Genomic DNA, 17805 nt, shown 5'->3' on the forward strand with positions numbered 1-17805 from the left:
GGCCTGGCCGGGGCTCAGGCTGCCCTCCTGGGCACGCGGCCCCTCAAGCCCCCTCGCCTGCTCCGTGGAGAGGGCGAGGCAAGGGCATGGCTTCGGGAAGCAAGGAGCTGATGAGCAGCCCCGAGCGAGCCCTGGCGCCATCCTGGGTGACCGGCCTTGGAACCGGGCTCCTGGGGTGGGGGTGGGGGGGCTGAGCCCCCTGGGGGCGGCGGCTCCGTGTCCGGTGGCTGCTGTTCTCATGACACTCTTGCTGGGGCCTCCTCAACCCCGTCAGGAATTCCAAGGACATTCACAGAGCAGCGCTATTCAGGCCTGAGGGCGACAAGGCCCCTCCCTGAGAATGAGCTTTTATCCCCAGAACCTGAAAAGCAGTGAAAAGCTCAAGCTCAGAGGCCCTTTCACACGTTGGGGGGCGCAGGGGAGGGGGTGGGAGCCTAATCTCAGTGATTAAAATGCTAATGTTTCATTTGAAAAGGAGAAGCTTTGATTCTGAGCAAAGAATTCTGAGGAGAGGCACCGCATTTCTTGAAGTTCCCCGGCCCTGGCAGATGACTGGCCTGCGGGCGCCCCGCTGGACATGACCCTCGGGGCCCTGCGCCCAAGGCCCAACGCTTGGGTTTTTTTTTAAGCCTGAGTGGAAACAGAGATTACCCAGCGGCCTGGGTGGATTTTAGAGCTTCTAGAACTTCCCTAGCTGGGTCAGCAGGTTGCGGAACCTGGCTTCCCACGGGAACACTAGACTCCCCTCAACTAATTTTTGCTTTCACCGAAGTGATACACGTGCGTGTGTTAAACACAGTCAGAGGGTGTTAAAATCACCATAATAGAACACTGTCTCCCTCTGCCCGTCCGTTACACCCCCGGGGGCGTTCAGTCCAGCCTCCCTCCCTCCCTCCTTCCGTGAGTGGAAGCAGATTTACTCATTAGTCTGGTTTATTCCTAAATTCCTTAGCTCACGGGTTCATCGAGGCTGAGCACGGTCAGGAGCTGCCCTGGCGAGTGGATGGGGACCTTCGTGGACCTGGGGTCTCCTTCCAGGGCACGGTGAACACACAGGCATGGGTGTCAGGTGGACGTAAAGTTAGGGGGTGTGGGGTGAGGTGGGGCGACCATTCTCCCATGCAGGTCTCAGAGAAGTCCTGAAGGGACAAGCATTTCAGGCAAGGGGAACAGAATGTGTGAGGGCCCTGAGGCGGGAGTGTGAGAGGCTTGCCAGAGGAAGAGAGCCCGCAGGGGAGGCTGTGACGTGATGGGTGCAAGGGAGCGTCTGCGTCTCTGTTCTTCTCGTAAGGTCCAGACATTATGCTTCTCCTGCGACTTCTTGACTTAGCAACTTTAGACCCAGCGCCTCACTCCCCCACCCCGGGGGAGTCGGGATTCTGCTCCCCACACCTTTCTCGCCGTCTCTCTTACTTTCTTCACATATTTGCGTCAGTCAAGAAGGGAGCCGGGTCTCCCAAGCCCTCAGGAACACTGTCCCCGGATGTGAGAGCAGGAGCACACAGAGGACATACACCAGGTACCCCAGCTGTCCGTTCATCGGGGGAGGGCCCCCGACAGCGAGGCGTGACAGCCGGGACGGGCTGGGGGCGGGGGTCATTGGGGAAAATGCCCTGTGGGTCACCTGATGTGTTCCGATGGCGTGGAAAATTGTCTCAAAAGCAGGAGGCAGAGAAAGACCAAACAAGGGCTGTTGTAAAGTCAACCACAGTGTCGTGTCTTAACACATGCAGCCCGTTTGGGTCCGACACCTGAGCTCCCTGGCACCCTACGGCCAGGCTCGAGGCCTGCAGCTGGGCTTGCTGTGATGCCGGGCTGGGCCCACTGGATGTTGCTGCTGCAGCCTGATGGACACGAGCCCCCAATGTCCCGCCTCGCCCGCCACTATGTTGGGGGAATGGATGTCCTGAGCTAATCCCATGCAGGCTTTGTGGACACCACCCCCACCCCAGACCAAAGCCATCAGGACACTGGGAAAGACAAATCCCGTCACCACCAAAGGGAGGGTGGCTGGGACCTGCGGGTGGAGTTAAGCAACCAGGTTTGGTATAAAAACCAGACACGTGGGCCTTGGGGTCTCTCGCTCTGTCGCTCGCCTCCTGGCTTCACGGCTCCTGGCTCGGGCCAGCTCTGAGAGCGCCATTTGGGATTCCAGATAGGCGGATCGGGTAGGATGCATTTAAAACTTTGTCTCCCGCTTTTCTCCCTGAGCTGTCCATTTCCTCATTTCCCCTTCCCTTGTGAATAAACCTTTTATGAACCTTTCACGTGCGCCTGCAGTAGAGCATTAATAAGTCCTTTTAAGCGCGCGGGTGAGGACCCACAGTCAGGCACCCCGTTTTGTATCGGGGCTGCCCTATAACAACTACAACGTCCAGCGTGTCACGGGCAGGGACAGCACGAGCCTTCTTGTGTCTCCAGGGACCATTGTGCCTGGCGCCCGAAAGAACATGGATGTTTGTTGAGTGACTGTGTGTTTTGATTGTGAGTCCCTGCGCTGACGAGGCCGTCCTGAACTTGAATGACAGCGGGTCTCCCACCAGCGTCTGCCCCGAGGGGCGGGCAGTTCCCTCTGCTGGCTGCTGTGAAGATCACGTGATGGGCATGGGACAGGAAGGCTTGCACACCTTGGCCGCCTGAACACCCCGTTACCACCTGCTCTGACCTTCCTCTCCCGCCCGCCGACGTCACACTCGCCCTGTGCCGTCCCCGCGGCTGGGCCGCTCACGTGTGGGGACGGTGCCACCAGTGGCGTGTGGGGCAGAGGACGATCTACTGTGCACCCCCAGTGTACATCCAGGCCGTCACACTTCCTGACGGTTCCCGGGACCAAGGCTCGGTTTACTGTGGCAGAAGCCGGGGCCAGCCTCACAATCACCCACGGGGCAAACAGCAGCCCCGGTGCTGTCGGACGGGACCAGGCTGGAGAGCAGCCCGGGCGCAGCTGGTGCTGGGGAGCATGTGGCCTCCGTTCTCTCTGCATTTTCCGGGAACTGCCACGCAGCACTCACGGGCGAGGCCGGCTCGCGGTCACCCCTGAGGGGGTAGTGCAGCCCACAGCACTGGCTGATGCTCTGGTCGTGGCCGGGGGACATGGGAAAGGCCTGCGCAGGCAGAGCAGGTGGCCAGAGCGCAGCACGCCCACCGTGCCCAGCCCTGGGTGGGAGGGCCGGGCCTCAGCCTCCCGAGACTCGGTCCGGCCATCAAGACGCAAACCTTTCGCCGTCTGCCCGGCGTTGGTTTTCTGAGCTCACACATTTGAATTTCGGAGCTCAAACAAACACACCTGGAGAGCTCGGCTGACGGCACGGGGTGGAGACCCAGCATCCACGCGGCGACGTGCTCACCCCTGCCCCCCGCAAAAGACTTGAAACAGAGGCCAGCAGGTGACCTTGGCCAGAGGTCAGGGGCTGCCGCCCCCCATGACTGGCCCCTAGTTCTTCCCGACACAGGCGAGGCGCTGCGGCCGGGTCCTGGGGGCGGGCGGGGACACGCGGCCCCACAGACGTTCTCGAAGACTGACCTTTGTATAAGTTATTTCCTTCCTCCATGGCACTGAGGAAAGCACTTGGCGACATTTTCCACCCCTGGTTTTCTTCCTGTTAGGGCAGAAGAACACGTTGTTGGTTACAGGCCTTGCTTGCTGTCGAGACCGGACAGCAGAAGGCGCACCTCACAGCTCCCGGCTGCAGCAAGGCCCGTGGACGCTCCTGGCTTACGGACAAAGGCCCAGCCCCTTGCCCACTGCCCCGGGCAGTTGTCCTGAGGGTCAGCTGGGCAGGGGGTGCTGTGGCTGCCCCGCAGCCAGTGCGCGGGTGGCTCTGGAGACTGGCTCCGGGGGCATGCTCACGGAGGGCCTCTGGGTCCCGGCCTCCCCTCTCGGGCGCTGGTCTCTGCTGATCCGACGCTGAGGCCGATGCCCGCCTGCACGCTGCCCCGCCCTTGGCTTCCACGGCTCCCCCTCTTGCTTGCCTGCCCCACCCCGAGCCACACACGGAAGGAGCTCTGAGCCAGAGCCCAGGGCTGGGGGCCCTGAGTCCCCCCAGGAACCGCTCCCTGGGCCTCCTGCCCTGGTCCCCACGGCAGAGATAGCCCCATGGCCCTTGACCCTAGGCTGGAGCCGCGGCGGCCACCCCAGCAGCCCGGCTCTCGGTGTCCCTTCTTCCCCCTGGGACCATCACCCGTGGGAGGCGGCATCCTGGCCCTGGCCCCTGGCCGGCTGGCATCAGAGGGCACCTGGCCATGTCAGCTGGAGGCCACGGGGTAGAGAAGCGCGTGCGGCGGGTGGTGGGCAGGTGAGCACGATGTGACCGCCTAGTGGACGGTCAGCCACAGAGGGGGCGTGGCAGGCGGAGGAGGGGAAGCACTGCCTAGGCCCCTGCCCTGGCTGGTGTGCCGGGCAGACCCCGTCAGGGAGGGCCGGCTGCCGGCAGAGCCACGTCGCGTGTTTTGCGAAAACGCTGATTTATTCCACAAAGGCCACTGTCCTGACAGACCACAGAAGCTCAGCATCAGAGGGAAGCTGCCTGAATCGTCTCCGCCCGCCCAGCGAGCGCGTCCTCTCATCTGTGCAGACACCGGCTGCTCGCCTGCCGCGGCGCCACTCCGAGGGTGGCCCCGACAGCCGGGGCGGCGCAGAGTCGACCGTAGCTGCGTCTGCCGGGCCCTGCTCAGCGCCCCTTCCTGGCTCGCGTGCCAGCTTCGTGACCTCATCGTCGCTTTCAGAGAGGAGCGCGGATCCACATGCCCGCGTGCAGACGCTGCCGCGTGCGCCTGCGGCCCTGGGCTGGGGCTCCGTGTGGGGCCCCCTCCGGCCGCAGGTCCCGCCCGGCTGGCATTCCTGGGGTTCCCTGAACAACACCCCGACCTGCCTCCCGTCCGCTGCTGGGCCTTCCTCTCTGCAGCTTTCTAATTTAATTTACCTTTGTTTCGTCATGTGCTTCCGACCAGCCCAGCCGGGACCTCGCCGCGGCGCCGGGGTCTGCTGGCGGCGGGTGGTCAGTCCGTCTGTGTGGTCCCTTCCTTGATGTGGACGTGACAGTGTCCAGCACTGGTCTTTGTCCTTCCGACCTGCTGCACCACACTCAGCGCCCTGAATTCCCTTGGTTTTGCTGCAAACGGCAGCGCCCCTCCTTCCTGGCGGCTGGAGGGTCCTCCGTGGCGTGGCTGGACCCAGCTTCCTCCCCGTGGCCACCGGGGCTGCTCGGGGCGCTGGCGGCTGGGTGATGCTGCGTCAGGCCCAGGGCGCGTCACTGCTGAGCTGGTGCTTCCCGTGCTCCAGGCAGATGCGGGGGGCGGGGAGCTGGGTTGTCTGCTGTTTCCATTTCCGTTTTTTTTAAGGGAGCGGTTGATGTGACTTCTCGCAGGCGACCCCTGGTTCCCGGCCTCCCTGTGACTGGCAGATGTATGTTCCCCCTGGAAACTGGGGGTCTCCTTCCCCCTTCCCTGGTGCAGCCGGACTGTCAGCGCCTGGCTACCTGGTGAGGGCGGCCCAAGCCAGTCCTGGCTCTGCGGGGGCAGGGAGTCCTCTACTCAGGAGGCTCGTGGGGCAGGAGATGCGCCCCGCAGGCCAGGCGGGACACCGGCTCCTCCCCCCATGAAGCAGGGTGGGGAAGGCACATCAGGCTGAGCAAACCCAGCTGCCCTCGGCCCTGCCCCCAACCAGGACGGGGCATTAGATGCCTTTTCACAGGCGAGATGCCACTCCCAGGGGGCACCGAAGAGCTGCGTGTGCTCAGGACTGGTCTTAGGACTGATTCTAGAAAAGACTTTTAAAGCCCATGGAAGAGATAAAATGGCTCCGAGCGTGGACAGGCCGGGAAGGCCAGCGCCACGGGTGACCGCACGGCGTCATCATCAGCCTGTTCCTCGGAGAGGCCAGTCATCGTCACGACTGGATTCATTTCTGGTGATTCTGAAGGATCGTTCCCCTTCATGTGTAACCACTTCATAAATGCAGACAGACGTGCTCAAACTTTGCTTTTTGTCCAAAACTGTTCATCAGTAAGTGACTCTTTAATAGCAAGTTAATAAAACACGTTCACTCAGCAAAGACCCGGCTGTGCGGTGGATGGTTCCGGGCTTTTATGGAGCGAGCCTGATGAGCAGTGAATTTTAATCTGCAAGTGTCAGGCGCACTCAAGCATATTTGGAGGGAGAGAAGCTTATGATAAAATTGAAATTCCTCTAATGCCCTGTTGTTAGGTGCTGCCTCAGAATTACCTTCCTGAGTGAGAGGAAGATTTTAGAAATTAACTGTATCGAGTGAGCTGTCCTTTGGGGCGCAGGGGGAGGGGTGGGGGCAGGTTGGAATCTTGGGGGTGCAAGCAGAATGGCAGGGCAATGGGCATGCTCCTGGGCTGCGTTCCCTGTGGACCTCGGCAGAGAGCCTGGCAGCGCCCACGGGTGGGAGGGGCAGGAGCTGGGCTGGACACCATCGCCAGAGTGGTCAGCTGATCCCACAGGGACCCCAGCAGGTAGGCAGACCCTTTGGAGTTGCCCACGGAGATGAGGGCCAGGTCTTTGCCCCACGACATGGTCTCCTTGGGTGAAGCTGCCTGGAGGGGGGAAGCGCCCCACACGCCTGCAGTCACCTCCCATGTCCTGGAGCTGGGGCTGCCCCTGAGGGTCTGGGCCACGAGCCTGAGCCCAGCGATCTGGATATTGGTGGCCGATCGCCTTGGTCGCGAAGCGATGTCAGAGGGCCCCCCCCTTAGATCCCTATCATGGGTTGGGGGTCTCCCAAATGAGCAGTACGGGGCTCCCTCCTTTGGTTATGCAGGGAACAGCGGAATAAGGCCACCGGCTGGGTCAAAGCCACGGCCGGTGCGGGAAACCTGCCGTCAGGGGGCAGGGAGCGCCAAGGAGGAGCGTCTCCTGGGGCGGCCGCGCCCGCTGGGGCCCCCACTCCGCGGCCTCAGCTTCCTCACCCAGGTCTGCCTGGCCTCTGTGTGGGCCCGTCCCCCGCAATCCCCATCTCAGGGCGCTCCTCAGCTCCACCTGCAGGTGTCCAGTGGACTTCAGCTGACTAGCCACGGTGGACGGGCCGCCCTGGTGTGCCCTTTGGAACTGGACATGACGGCCAGCGTGGCGCACGTGAGGTGACCTTGGTGGCGTGGACGGGAGGGGCGGGGCACCCTGCGGAGGGCTGACAGGCGGGTCTGCAAGCCGTGCCCCTCCCTCCCCCTCGCGCCAGTTCGCTGTGACCTGCTCACATGCAGATCTCCCCCCTCAGGCGGGTGGCCACACCTCCCCCTCCCCCAGGACACCCCAGCCAACCCCAAGCCCTTGTGCTCCCCACTGTGCTCCCCCCACCCCCCGCCCCAGGTCCACAGGCAGCTTTCTCGGGCTTGTTGTTACTTGCACTTAATCTGGCCTTGGTTTAGTTTCTCTGCTCTTGCCAAGCAGCTCCCCTTAGCTCTCCCCGGGGAAAGATGGTGGGGTCGGGGCTCCTTGAGGACGCGCAGCCATCACGCGAGGAAGCGCAGCTGCCTGTGTGCGGACGCCGCTCCCTCCCCACGGCGACGACAGCACACCCGGCAGAGCGGGGCATCAGCCTGTGGGGCCCCGGGACGCCCGGGACAGCTGCCCCCAGTGCGGTGTCGCCGGGTCAAGGCAGCAGAACCCAAGAAAGAGAAACCGGCCCGGACCCCAGGCCCTACCTTCGCTGTTTCCTTTGCTGCTTTCGCTTCCTTCCTTTTGGGGGTTTTCTTTTCCTTCTTCGCCTTCTTCTTCTTGGTGCTCTTTTCCTGCTCTTCCTGGTTTGCCATGATGTCTTCGATGACCTGCACCAAACAAACCCGCGCAGTGTTTTAACGGTTCGGGAAAGTGAGGACTCTTTTCCCAGGGTCTCCCCTCTGCCGAGCTTGGGCCTCGAGGCCGACCCCTCCCCGTCCCGGGAACATCAGGGGCTCCTGCCCCTCGTGCCTTGGGCTCGGACGCCGCCGTGGGGTCTCCGAGGGGAGGAAGGAGAGGCCGGCCCTTCCTGGGCCCGGGTGCCCTGGGGACGCTGGGTTCTTGGGACTCGGGGGGCACCGGGCAGTGGCAGCCCCCGCACCGTGTGCAGCTTGTTTGATATTTGCATGTATGCCCCCCCCAGCCAGGGAGGATTTGGGGGTGAGGCCCAGGAGCAGCTCTGGGGAGCAGAGCGGTGAGGTCTGTGTTGCACCGTGACTCGGGAATAAAGAGGGCGTCTCCAGATGGAACTCAGCCCGACAGCCCTGCTGTCCGCAGCAATCAGGAATCACTCCTCGCCTCCGCCTCTGGAACCGCGTCGTGGCTGCCCATTGTTCTCAGGCCTTCGCACGCTGCCAGGACCGTGAAGACCAGGGGAATGGCCTCACGCACGAAACATGAGCAGCTGGAGAAGGGCGGACCCTTCTCGTGGGCATATGGGCCAGCGCGTCTCTCAGAGCCTCGAGTCATATGGCTTATTTCCTCCTGAGCCTGACGTAATCGATGTAATATTCTGGATAGATAAAACACGTCCCTGGAACGCCCCCCGAAAATGATGAGAGAGCATGTGGTGAAATGTCTCTTCCCCGCTGCGAGCCAACCAGACCCGCTCTCTGGAGCTCACCCAGACACCCCGGCCAGCCTGCAGGGACGCGCACGGAGATCTCCGCAGGCCGCGAGCGCCCACATCTGCACGACACACGTGGACAGCGTGTCGTGCGTGCCGCCAACTCCCTGCAAAAGGGTGTGTTTCGCGGCTGGCTAGGTTGGAAGCCAACGCTGAATTCATTCTCCTCATGCTCTGCAACTGCAGCGAGACCTTCCAGGCTGGAAGTGCACTGCGTTGCCGAGGAAGCCAGCCATCTCCTTTTGGCAAACTCTGGGCTGAAGGCCGCCTCTGGCCGGCTGCCTGTTTTCACTTTTTACGTGTCATTCCATTGAGCATATTTTACATGCCACACGCTCCCCATCTCAGCATACAGGCCAGTCATTTTTTAAGTAAATTTACCAAGCAGTGTGAACATCGCCATCCATCAATCCGCTTCAGAACATTTCCAGCCTCCCAGTAAAACTCCTTCATTCCCAGTCATTGTGTCTCCCTCTCCCCTGCAGCCCCCCTTTCCAGGCGAGCGCGATTCCACTTTCTGTCTCTAGAGACTGACATTGTTGCCCAGACAGTTCATAGACACGCAATCGTACAGCAGGTCGTCTGGTGTTTCACTTTTTCTTCACTTTGCAATGTTTTCTGAGGTTCATCCATGTTGTACCAGGGTGGCAGCTCGTCCTTTTTTATTGCTGAATAGTATTCCACCCACCCGCACATCCCATTTCATCTACCCACCTGCCAGGTGATGGATACTTATTTCAAAGTTTTGGCTATTACGAGTAATGCTCCAATTACTAATATTCCCGCCTAAACTTTCCATATGGGCATCTATTTTCATTTCTCTTGGATAGAGCCTTAGGCTGGGACCACTGGCTCATTTGGTAAATTTAGGTTTGACTTTTAAAAAACTGACAAACTTTTCCCATAGCAACGGCCGCATTTCACACCCCTGCCAGCAATGTATGGTGACACTTGTGATCCTGTCCTTCTGATTTCGGATGACTTAGTGGGTATGAGACGGATTATCAATGTCTGTTTCTTGATTTTCCATTCTTTGCGTCTTTTTTTTTTTTTAAAGATTTACTTATTTATGCATACAAGAACTGGGGTGCAGGACAAAGGTGTGGGGGGTGAGAGGATTCACCAGAGACAGAGTGGGGAGCAGAACAGTCAGATTACAGAAATCCACTGCTGAGGGGAGCAGCAGGCGAGACAGGAGAGGTCTGCCGCGCCATGTGGGTAGCTCCCGGCCGGGCCTTGAACTCGTGCTGCAGTGGCTGCAGATAGCTTCATAGTGCTGAGACTTAACCCCTGTGCCACCAGGGCGGCCCACCATGATGTGTCTTTCTAGGCACATAATAAATGGACTCTTCGTAATACGTGTGGACGCCTGGCAGGGACTGTGACTCCTCATTGCCTGTGGTTTCTAGAATTTTACTGGTTATTCTTGGTTCTTCACTTTTTCCTAAGGGTTAGAGTCAGCCTGGTGGCCTTCTTCTTGCCCCGCACCCCCAACATCTGGCACTTTGATTCGGACCAGACAGATTTAAAGATGGTGTCTGGGGGAGGGGGTGCTCGGGGTGTTGAGTGTCCCGCCCTGGAACACGGATAGTTCTTCCATCCCTTTGACTGCATCCTCAGAGTGCTCTAACTTCTTCACGTGGAAATTCACACATTTACTGACTCTGTGGCTGGCTATTTTCTCTTGCTGTGGTTGCTGCGGTTGTAAATGGCCTTATTACATTCCCTGCTGGCTGCTGCCTGCACTCACACCAACTATTGCTTGCCGGTGTCAACTGGCTGCTCCCCACCACCCTTCCCGGTCGTGGCCAGCACATCCTCTTTGCTTTTGCAGGGGCAGCCACACCTGCGAGAGGCGCTGTTGCCTTTCCCATCCACTTCCCGCTTCTCTGCTTGCTCTCTCACGCCTGGCGCGCGTGATCGGAGCCGTGGCACGGTGCTGAGGGCAGCCGTCTTCGTGTTTTTCATGACCTTAGTGGAAATGTTCCTAGTGAATTTCATTCAACTCGAAGTTGGCTTTTGAACTACAGTCTTTTGTTATATCAGAGAAGATTGCACACGTTCCACTTCTGTGTTGTTCTTTACGATCAAGATTGGGCGTTGAATCACACGCTGCCTGTGTTCTCAGATCCCCCAGAAGCAGCTGCTCCTGGATTCCGGAGTAAACGCCGCTTGTCTGCTGTGCTCAGCTGAATGCTGGTTTCCCCTGATGTCTGCTTGGCTTTTGCCTGCACACGCCCCTGGGACACTCATCTGGGGTCTTATTTGTGTTCTGTGCCCTTTTGGATTTGGGGTCAACGAGCTTATGCTCTCACTTCATGTGAAGTATTTGCATCATTTTTGCTTTTTACAAATATAAATTTGACCACTTGTGCACACTGGTGTAATGAGTGTGCTCAGCCCACCTCTCCCGCCTTCTCCCCTCCCGCCCCCATGTAGTAACAACCTCCGAGATGCTGAAAATGTCAGTGGTCAAGTCCTAAGCACACAGCAGGGCGGGGGGCTGAGGGTCACAGCAGCTCAGGGAGGCGGGGGCTGCCCGCATCTCCATTTGCGCACGGGAGCACCCTCGTGCAGAGGGTCAGAGCTTCAGCCCGCAGGCCTGGCGTGTGGCCTGTGAGCCTCGGCGGCCGCGCCTGTGAGCTTCATTCATCTGCTTTTCCAGGTCTTGCCATGTGGGGCCCCTTGGTTTTATTTTACGTATCGACTCGACGGCTCCAGTTTCCTCCCGTCCTTTGACTATCCTCCTGGATGGGACGGGTGATGCAGGCTCGCCATCAGCATTGCTCGCCTGACCGTCATCACCTTCTGAAACAAACTTGAAACATGTTTGGCCGCTTGCTGCGGGTTTTCCAGACACCACTGGTGACTGATGTCTAGCTGGGGAACACATTCCCGACACGTAGGAGTGTGAAAATGTCAATCACGATGACAGTCCCTTGAGGCAGGGCTTGGTGGGCTGCCAGGTGGCCTGGCCGGGCGGCTATGGAGTATCGGGGACCAGCGTCCTCGGGGAAGGCTTTGAAGAGAGGAGGGAGGAGCAGGCCCTGAAGAGCGGACCCGGGGCTCGTCTCTGAGGACTCCCCCCGGGGGCCTGTGGACACGGAGGGCGAGTCTGACCTTCAGCTGCTTTTTCCCTGCAGAGCGCTCCCCGCGGCGTCACTAGTGCCCGACAACCAGCAGCCTGTTTCTTCCTAGTCACGCTACAAGCAGTGCAGGCATGAGCGGTGTTCTCAGCCATCCATCGCAGGGGTCGGCAAATTACATCGCTTCTGCCAAATCTGTTGTAATAAAGTTTTATCGGAACACGGCCATGCCGATTCAATTATAGTGTCCGTGCTCAGCTTTCATGGCAGATTTGAGTAGCTACGAGAGAACATATGTTTCATAACCTCAAATATTTACTGGTTGGCCTTCTGTAGAAAGATTTCCTGTCATTTTTAGCAAACATTCCTCAAATAGTATTGATGAGCCAAAAGGTATACACATTAAACATTTTGGTATTTACTTGGTCCGTGTTGCTCAAAAAATGGCCAGGCTAATTTATATATCCAGCAGCATGTATGAGAGTGACCTTTTCCACTTGCTCCCCAACTGTAGTTATTGCCATGATTCAAAAATTTACAAATCCTAGAGGTGAATGTTTGAATTTCTTTGGCAGTAAGATTTAAATGAACATTTTCTGCTTCCTTTTCTGCTGAGGTCTTCAGATTTTTCTTATTATTTTTTAAGAATGTTTTATATATGAAAAATACCTAATGTCATGTATTGCAAATATTTTCTCTAGTTTATCATATGACTTTAATTTATGATGTATTTTTTTTTTGCCATTTGAAACTTTATAGTTAAATATATCAACTTATTCTCTCCATAGGTCAAACGATTTGAAAATTATTCCCCACTATTAGTAAATATTCAAATGACTTTTTCTGGTGATTTGTGGTTTTACTATTTTACATGTAAATTACACATGTGAAATTTAGTTTGCATAGTAAGGGAGGTAAAGATCTGCTTATTCTGTTAAGTCATGAGCCAGCTGTCCCAATATTTCTTCTTAAATAGTTCATTCTACTTTTCTGACTTGGCTTCATACTACTACTGAATTTGAATTTGTACCTGAATTACTTTCTGAATACATTATCCACACTACTTGGCTTTGACATCAGTCCCACAACGTATGGACGGTTACTATGGTCAAACAGCTTGATCTTCAAGGGTGGGAGGGCTGAATGAGCTGGCTGATGGAAAGTGGGTTCATAGGACCTGAAACGGAATATTTGTCCTATAAACGCTACCCTCATGAACAGGTGATGCTGTTTTCTGTTGTTGCTATTATCTGTTCTTTCCCCCAAACCATGATATTTTAATTTATGTTTATAATTTGATTTACACCAACTAGGGTGTGTTCCATCGGTCACAGTTCATTCTCAAAAACTGTGTAGGTATTTTCATACCTTCTCATTCTTCCATATAAATGGGAGCATAATTTTGTCAATATAATTTTTGATTGGATTGGAATAACAGAAATATCATGTGCATCACTGAGTCTTTCTGTCCAGGGCAATGATCCATCATTCTATTTGTTCAAACCTCCCTTCATTTTCTTCCACAAAGTTTTGTCAGTATAATTCTGGACGATTCTACCTATAATTTCTTGTTAAGTTTATTGGATTTTCTAGGAAGATAATCACATCATTGGAAAATAATGTTAAAACGATCACTTTTATATATTTATAATTTCTTTTCTTTTTCTTGTGTTATTGCTTTGTCAGGACTGCAGGGAAGTAGTGACAGTAATTCTGATGGCAACTGCTGTGTTCTCCTTGCTGAGCACAACGTGAAGCTCCTACTTTCTGTGATGAACACTCTGAGGTGAGCGAGAGCTTCCTACTTCTATTTTTTGAAGACATTTCTGAGACAGCCCAGAAGGCAGGTTCATCCAGTACCACCAGAGCGTCGATGCACATGATGAGATGGCGTTGCTCTGCAGGAGCAGCCACATGGCAAGGACTGAGCCTGCTGGTGAGCAGGACCCAGGCAGACGGAGGAGGCGGAAGGATGCCTGGACACAGATGTCAGCGTGAGCGTGATGTGTACAGAGGGCTGGGGGCTGCAGCAGGACACACGGGCATGGGGGGCAAGGGTGCTGGGGGAGCAAGGGCGCTGCTGGAGCTGATGGTGCGATGATGATCCGCAAGGGGCATCAGAGAGGGGCCGAGAGGCCAGCAGGGATGGCACATGGAGGGTCCTGGGGTTGAGCCGCCCAGAACCATCTCAGAAGATGCCTGCCAGACGCGGTCACATCTCTCGATGGTGAGAAAGGAGCAAGGACAGGTTCATTTTAAATGACTCAGAAAGTGCCACACGGATGAACATGGCAAGTATGACCACGCACACCTTTGTAGGAAAATAACCAGTCGCTAACAGGGGGAGACTAGGAGCGGGCCGAGTAAAGAGCTGTCATCCGTTGCTTCTCAAGCATCATTTACCTGTTGTGGGGTCTTGTTGGAGAAAATAATAGCTGAACCTCCTTCCTCGACTTCAGGGTACTGGGGGAAATCACCAGTTAAGTTCCTGTGGAGAAGAGAAAGGCCAGACAGAAGTGAGTGCGCTGCTGTGGTCCCTCCCCCACGAGCTGCTTCTGCTTCTGTTCGTTCCACTGATTGATGGTTTATAAGCGTGGGGGTGGCCCCGTGGGCCGTGGACAAGGAGCAGAGGACCTGGGGACAGGCAGGAGCAGTTTTCCTTCGGTAGGTGACTGCTCCGAGGCAGACGTAGCCCTCTTTACAACAAATTGTGATTCTTCCTCCTCCTTTTTTTTTTTTTTTTCTTTAACTATTGAGATACTCTGTGTTTGAGTTAAGAATGAAGAGAGAAGCATAAATCATTTCTTCCTGTTTAAAGTTTAGGATAAACACAGGGTTTTGAAACTAAACAGAGGGAGGGAGTTGCTGCTGTGACACATTGAGCAGGGTCTGTGGAATCCACGCGCGTATTTTAAGCTTCCAAATGGCATTCCTTCTCCTGCAAGCCACATAACTTCTGCATTTTAAAAAGCTGCCTTTGAGATTTAATGCTGGGATCTACAGTTTCGGGAGGGCTATGCAATTAATATCTGTAAGAGAAAGGGCTGGGAAGAGCACTACGCTTGCTAAGGAAGACGGGGCGTGGCCGGGGCGCCATTAATCCACAGACGTGTGCAGACTTGAGGGGCGAGGGCGGCTGCCAGGTTTAAAGTGTCTCTGCGAGTGGTTCTCTAACCTGTGGCCTCGGGGACCCTGGGCACGCTCAATAATTTTGGAGTATCCCAAACAGCTCTTGTTTATGAGAGTTTTATAACGATCGAGATTTACTGTGCTGTGTTAAAACTGAGAAATTTCTAAAATATACATCTGAATTTAAAAATCACAGTAATAACCCTTTACATGTTCACATAACATACAAAAATGAATAATGTATTTCCCCATGAAAGCATCTCCCGGGGAGTGCCCGCGCGCACCTCTGCAGTCTCGTGTCCGGCCGATGGACATCAGCTGGGTCCTCACCTCCGCCCTGCGTTCAGTCTGCGCGCAATATGTTGTTTTGGTTAAAGTGTCAGCAGAAAATCTGGCTCAGGGTGCGTGGGGTCTGACCAGCCATTGGCAACGCCCCCCCACAGGGACAGCAAAGGGCTGCCGAGTCGTGGGCCTCCACACGCCCTCGACGTCACCCGCAGCGGTTTACAGAGCCGTCATCTGAGGGCTGGCTCTTGCTACTGCCGTGTCTCTGTGCCCTTGAGGACTCGTCCGGGGGGCTTGCCACTGAGGGGGCAGATGTGGGCAAGTGTGATGGCGCTGACTTGCGGACTCTGCATTGGCCCCTGTGCAAGGGCCACACCCTGCTTTGTCCCATCATGCAAATATCAGGGAAGTGTGCATGGCCAGTAAGGCCTTAGCATGCTTCTGGAGATGGCTGGATGGTACATCCCTGAAAGCGCCCTGGGGACCAGAGGGACCTCAGGTGCACGGCAGGCATCATGGCCCTGGCACATCTGCATGGCCACTGCTTAGGTACCCTGGACGGCGAGCCCGCTCTCCCGCGCACCCCCTCCATGCCCAGGCCCTTAGGTTACTAGGGAGTCCTTTCAGACCCTGCATCATGTGCGGCCTGACTCCTCAGTCCTGGTTTCACCTTCAGGCTGGGGTGGGGACAGACTTGTTTGCTTTAACCCTTCAAGAAATATTTAAGATGGTTGCATCATCACGTGGGCCTTTGGAGCATTTTCTATGGGGGCCCATTCAGTAGGGAGGGAACTCAATTCCTGAGTGTTGCTTTGAGAGCAACTGAACTCAATGCATATGGAGGCGGGTTCTGTGGACAAACGCCCCAGCAACGAGGATGGGGGATTGCTGCACCTCCCCCTGCAGTGCTGGTCCGCGGCAGGGGATCACACGCTATGTGCACCGTTCTGTCAACGGAGCTGCCTCCGTAGCAGCTGCTTTGGTGGCTTCATGCACTCATTCAGTCATCCAGCTCTCCACCCGCCGCCCTTCCGTCCACACTCCCTTCTCCATCCTTCCGTCCACCCATCCAGCATCAACCCACCCACCCGCCCATCCATCCATCCGGCATCCATCTATCCACCCTCCATCCTTCCGTCCATCCATCCACCTGCCCCCCACACGTTCTCCATCCATCCTCTCCACATTATGTATTCATGTAACTACTCAGCAAACATCTGTTTAGATTCTGGAGGCAGTGATGGCAGGCAGTTATCTGAAAGATGTCCCCAAAGTCTTGTCCTCATGCATCTCCTGTCCCACCACTGCGAGACCGATGGGCACAGTTGGCCTCAGATGCCACTTGCCCACCAGGTTCCCATCTCAACCTTGGTAAACGGATCACTTTCTGTCTTGACCTGTGCAGCTCCGCCTCACCAGGTCTTGGGTAGAAACTATTTTGGACTAAGAGTTAGAGCCTCGCTCTTCTCCACTCACACTGATCACATCCTCTGGTGATCACCGTTACAGGCAACCTCACCATATAATTTTATTTCCACTTATAAAAGATCACATTGTAAGATCTCAAATCACATCTAGTAATTTACACAAACTGAAACCAAGAAGGATTTTACACATGCCATTATTACCTATTTTATAGCACTGTTTGCAGAAATAATGCTAAATGTAATTGCTTTTAAGACAAAGGAACATACTCAGTTTTTTTTAAGTCACATTAATGTAAATAATCACAATCTGAAATTGATTTTAACCTGAAAGAATATAAAAACTCTTGTAGCGCACACATTCAAAGCTGTATTTTAGGATTTGTGTCTAAAAAGTATCAGTATGACCTGATAACTCTTATCTCACACACACACAAGCACATGCACGCCCACATGCATGCATGCCCACACACACGCACACGCACACACACCCCCATGCACACCACACACATGCATGCTCCCACGCATGCACATGCATACTCACACATGCACACCCCCACACTCACACACATGCACACTCACACACATGCATACCACACACACGTACACACGCACATCCTCACACACGCACACTTTCTTGTGCTCACGCTGCCCCATGCTGCCCCATGCTGCCCCTCCTGTGGGGTCCTGCTCTGCAGCATGTTCCCTGTTTCACCGTGTTCCCAGGCGCCCCGGTCTGCACTGGGCAGAACATTGGTGCCGAATACTTTTTTCTATTTCCCAGCTGCTGGCTTTTTGCCCGGGGCGCTCAGCTGTGTCCTGGCAGCGCTGGGGACACAGCCTTTCTCTCCTGAGTGAGAGCTGAGGCCAGCGGTGCCCTCCCCCCAAGGGAGTTCCCAGCACTGGAGCCTTAGACAGGGGTCAGTGTCCGGGGGGAGGCGCTTATGTTCAGACCAGGACGGCAAGTGAGATCTGGGCTCCGTGGGGCTTCCAGTGCCAACAGCGGGTCTGACAGCCGCACTGCCCGGGCCAGCCGTCAGGCCCTGGGGAAGCCGCCAACTGGAAGACTGAAGCAGACAGCCCTCGGGCTCCCGTCCTGGGCCTCCCTCCCCTTGGGACATTAGCTCCCATACTTCTTTCCCCGCAGGCCCAGGGTCCCCGCAGGCAGGACTCTCCTTTCCCCCGGGCGTGACACGACCGAAGTGGCATCACCATCCATGGTGCCGACACCCACGGTGTCTGCCAGGCCAAACGCCCGAGACCCGCCGCTGCTTAGGGCTGACGCAGGGCCAGCACAGAC

General features: G+C 56.1%; 1 protein-coding gene across 1 annotated transcript in view; it reads right to left on the bottom strand.

Moving 5' to 3' along the window:
• Window positions 1–17805, bottom strand: part of IQCA1 (IQ motif containing with AAA domain 1) — a 112141-nt gene that overhangs the window by 43692 nt on the left and 50644 nt on the right. The window contains exons 7-9 of the mRNA XM_054700178.1: window positions 14071–14155; window positions 7662–7784; window positions 3524–3599 (exon numbers count right to left, since the gene is read on the bottom strand). Coding sequence (XP_054556153.1) covers window positions 3524–3599; window positions 7662–7784; window positions 14071–14155 — 284 coding nt within the window. The remainder of the gene's footprint in view (window positions 1–3523; window positions 3600–7661; window positions 7785–14070; window positions 14156–17805) is intronic.

The sequence above is a fragment of the Talpa occidentalis genome, unplaced genomic scaffold, assembly GCF_014898055.3.
Source record: "Talpa occidentalis isolate TD23 unplaced genomic scaffold, MPIMG_talOcc4v2.1 talOcc4.3, whole genome shotgun sequence".
NCBI lineage: Eukaryota > Metazoa > Chordata > Mammalia > Eulipotyphla > Talpidae > Talpa > Talpa occidentalis.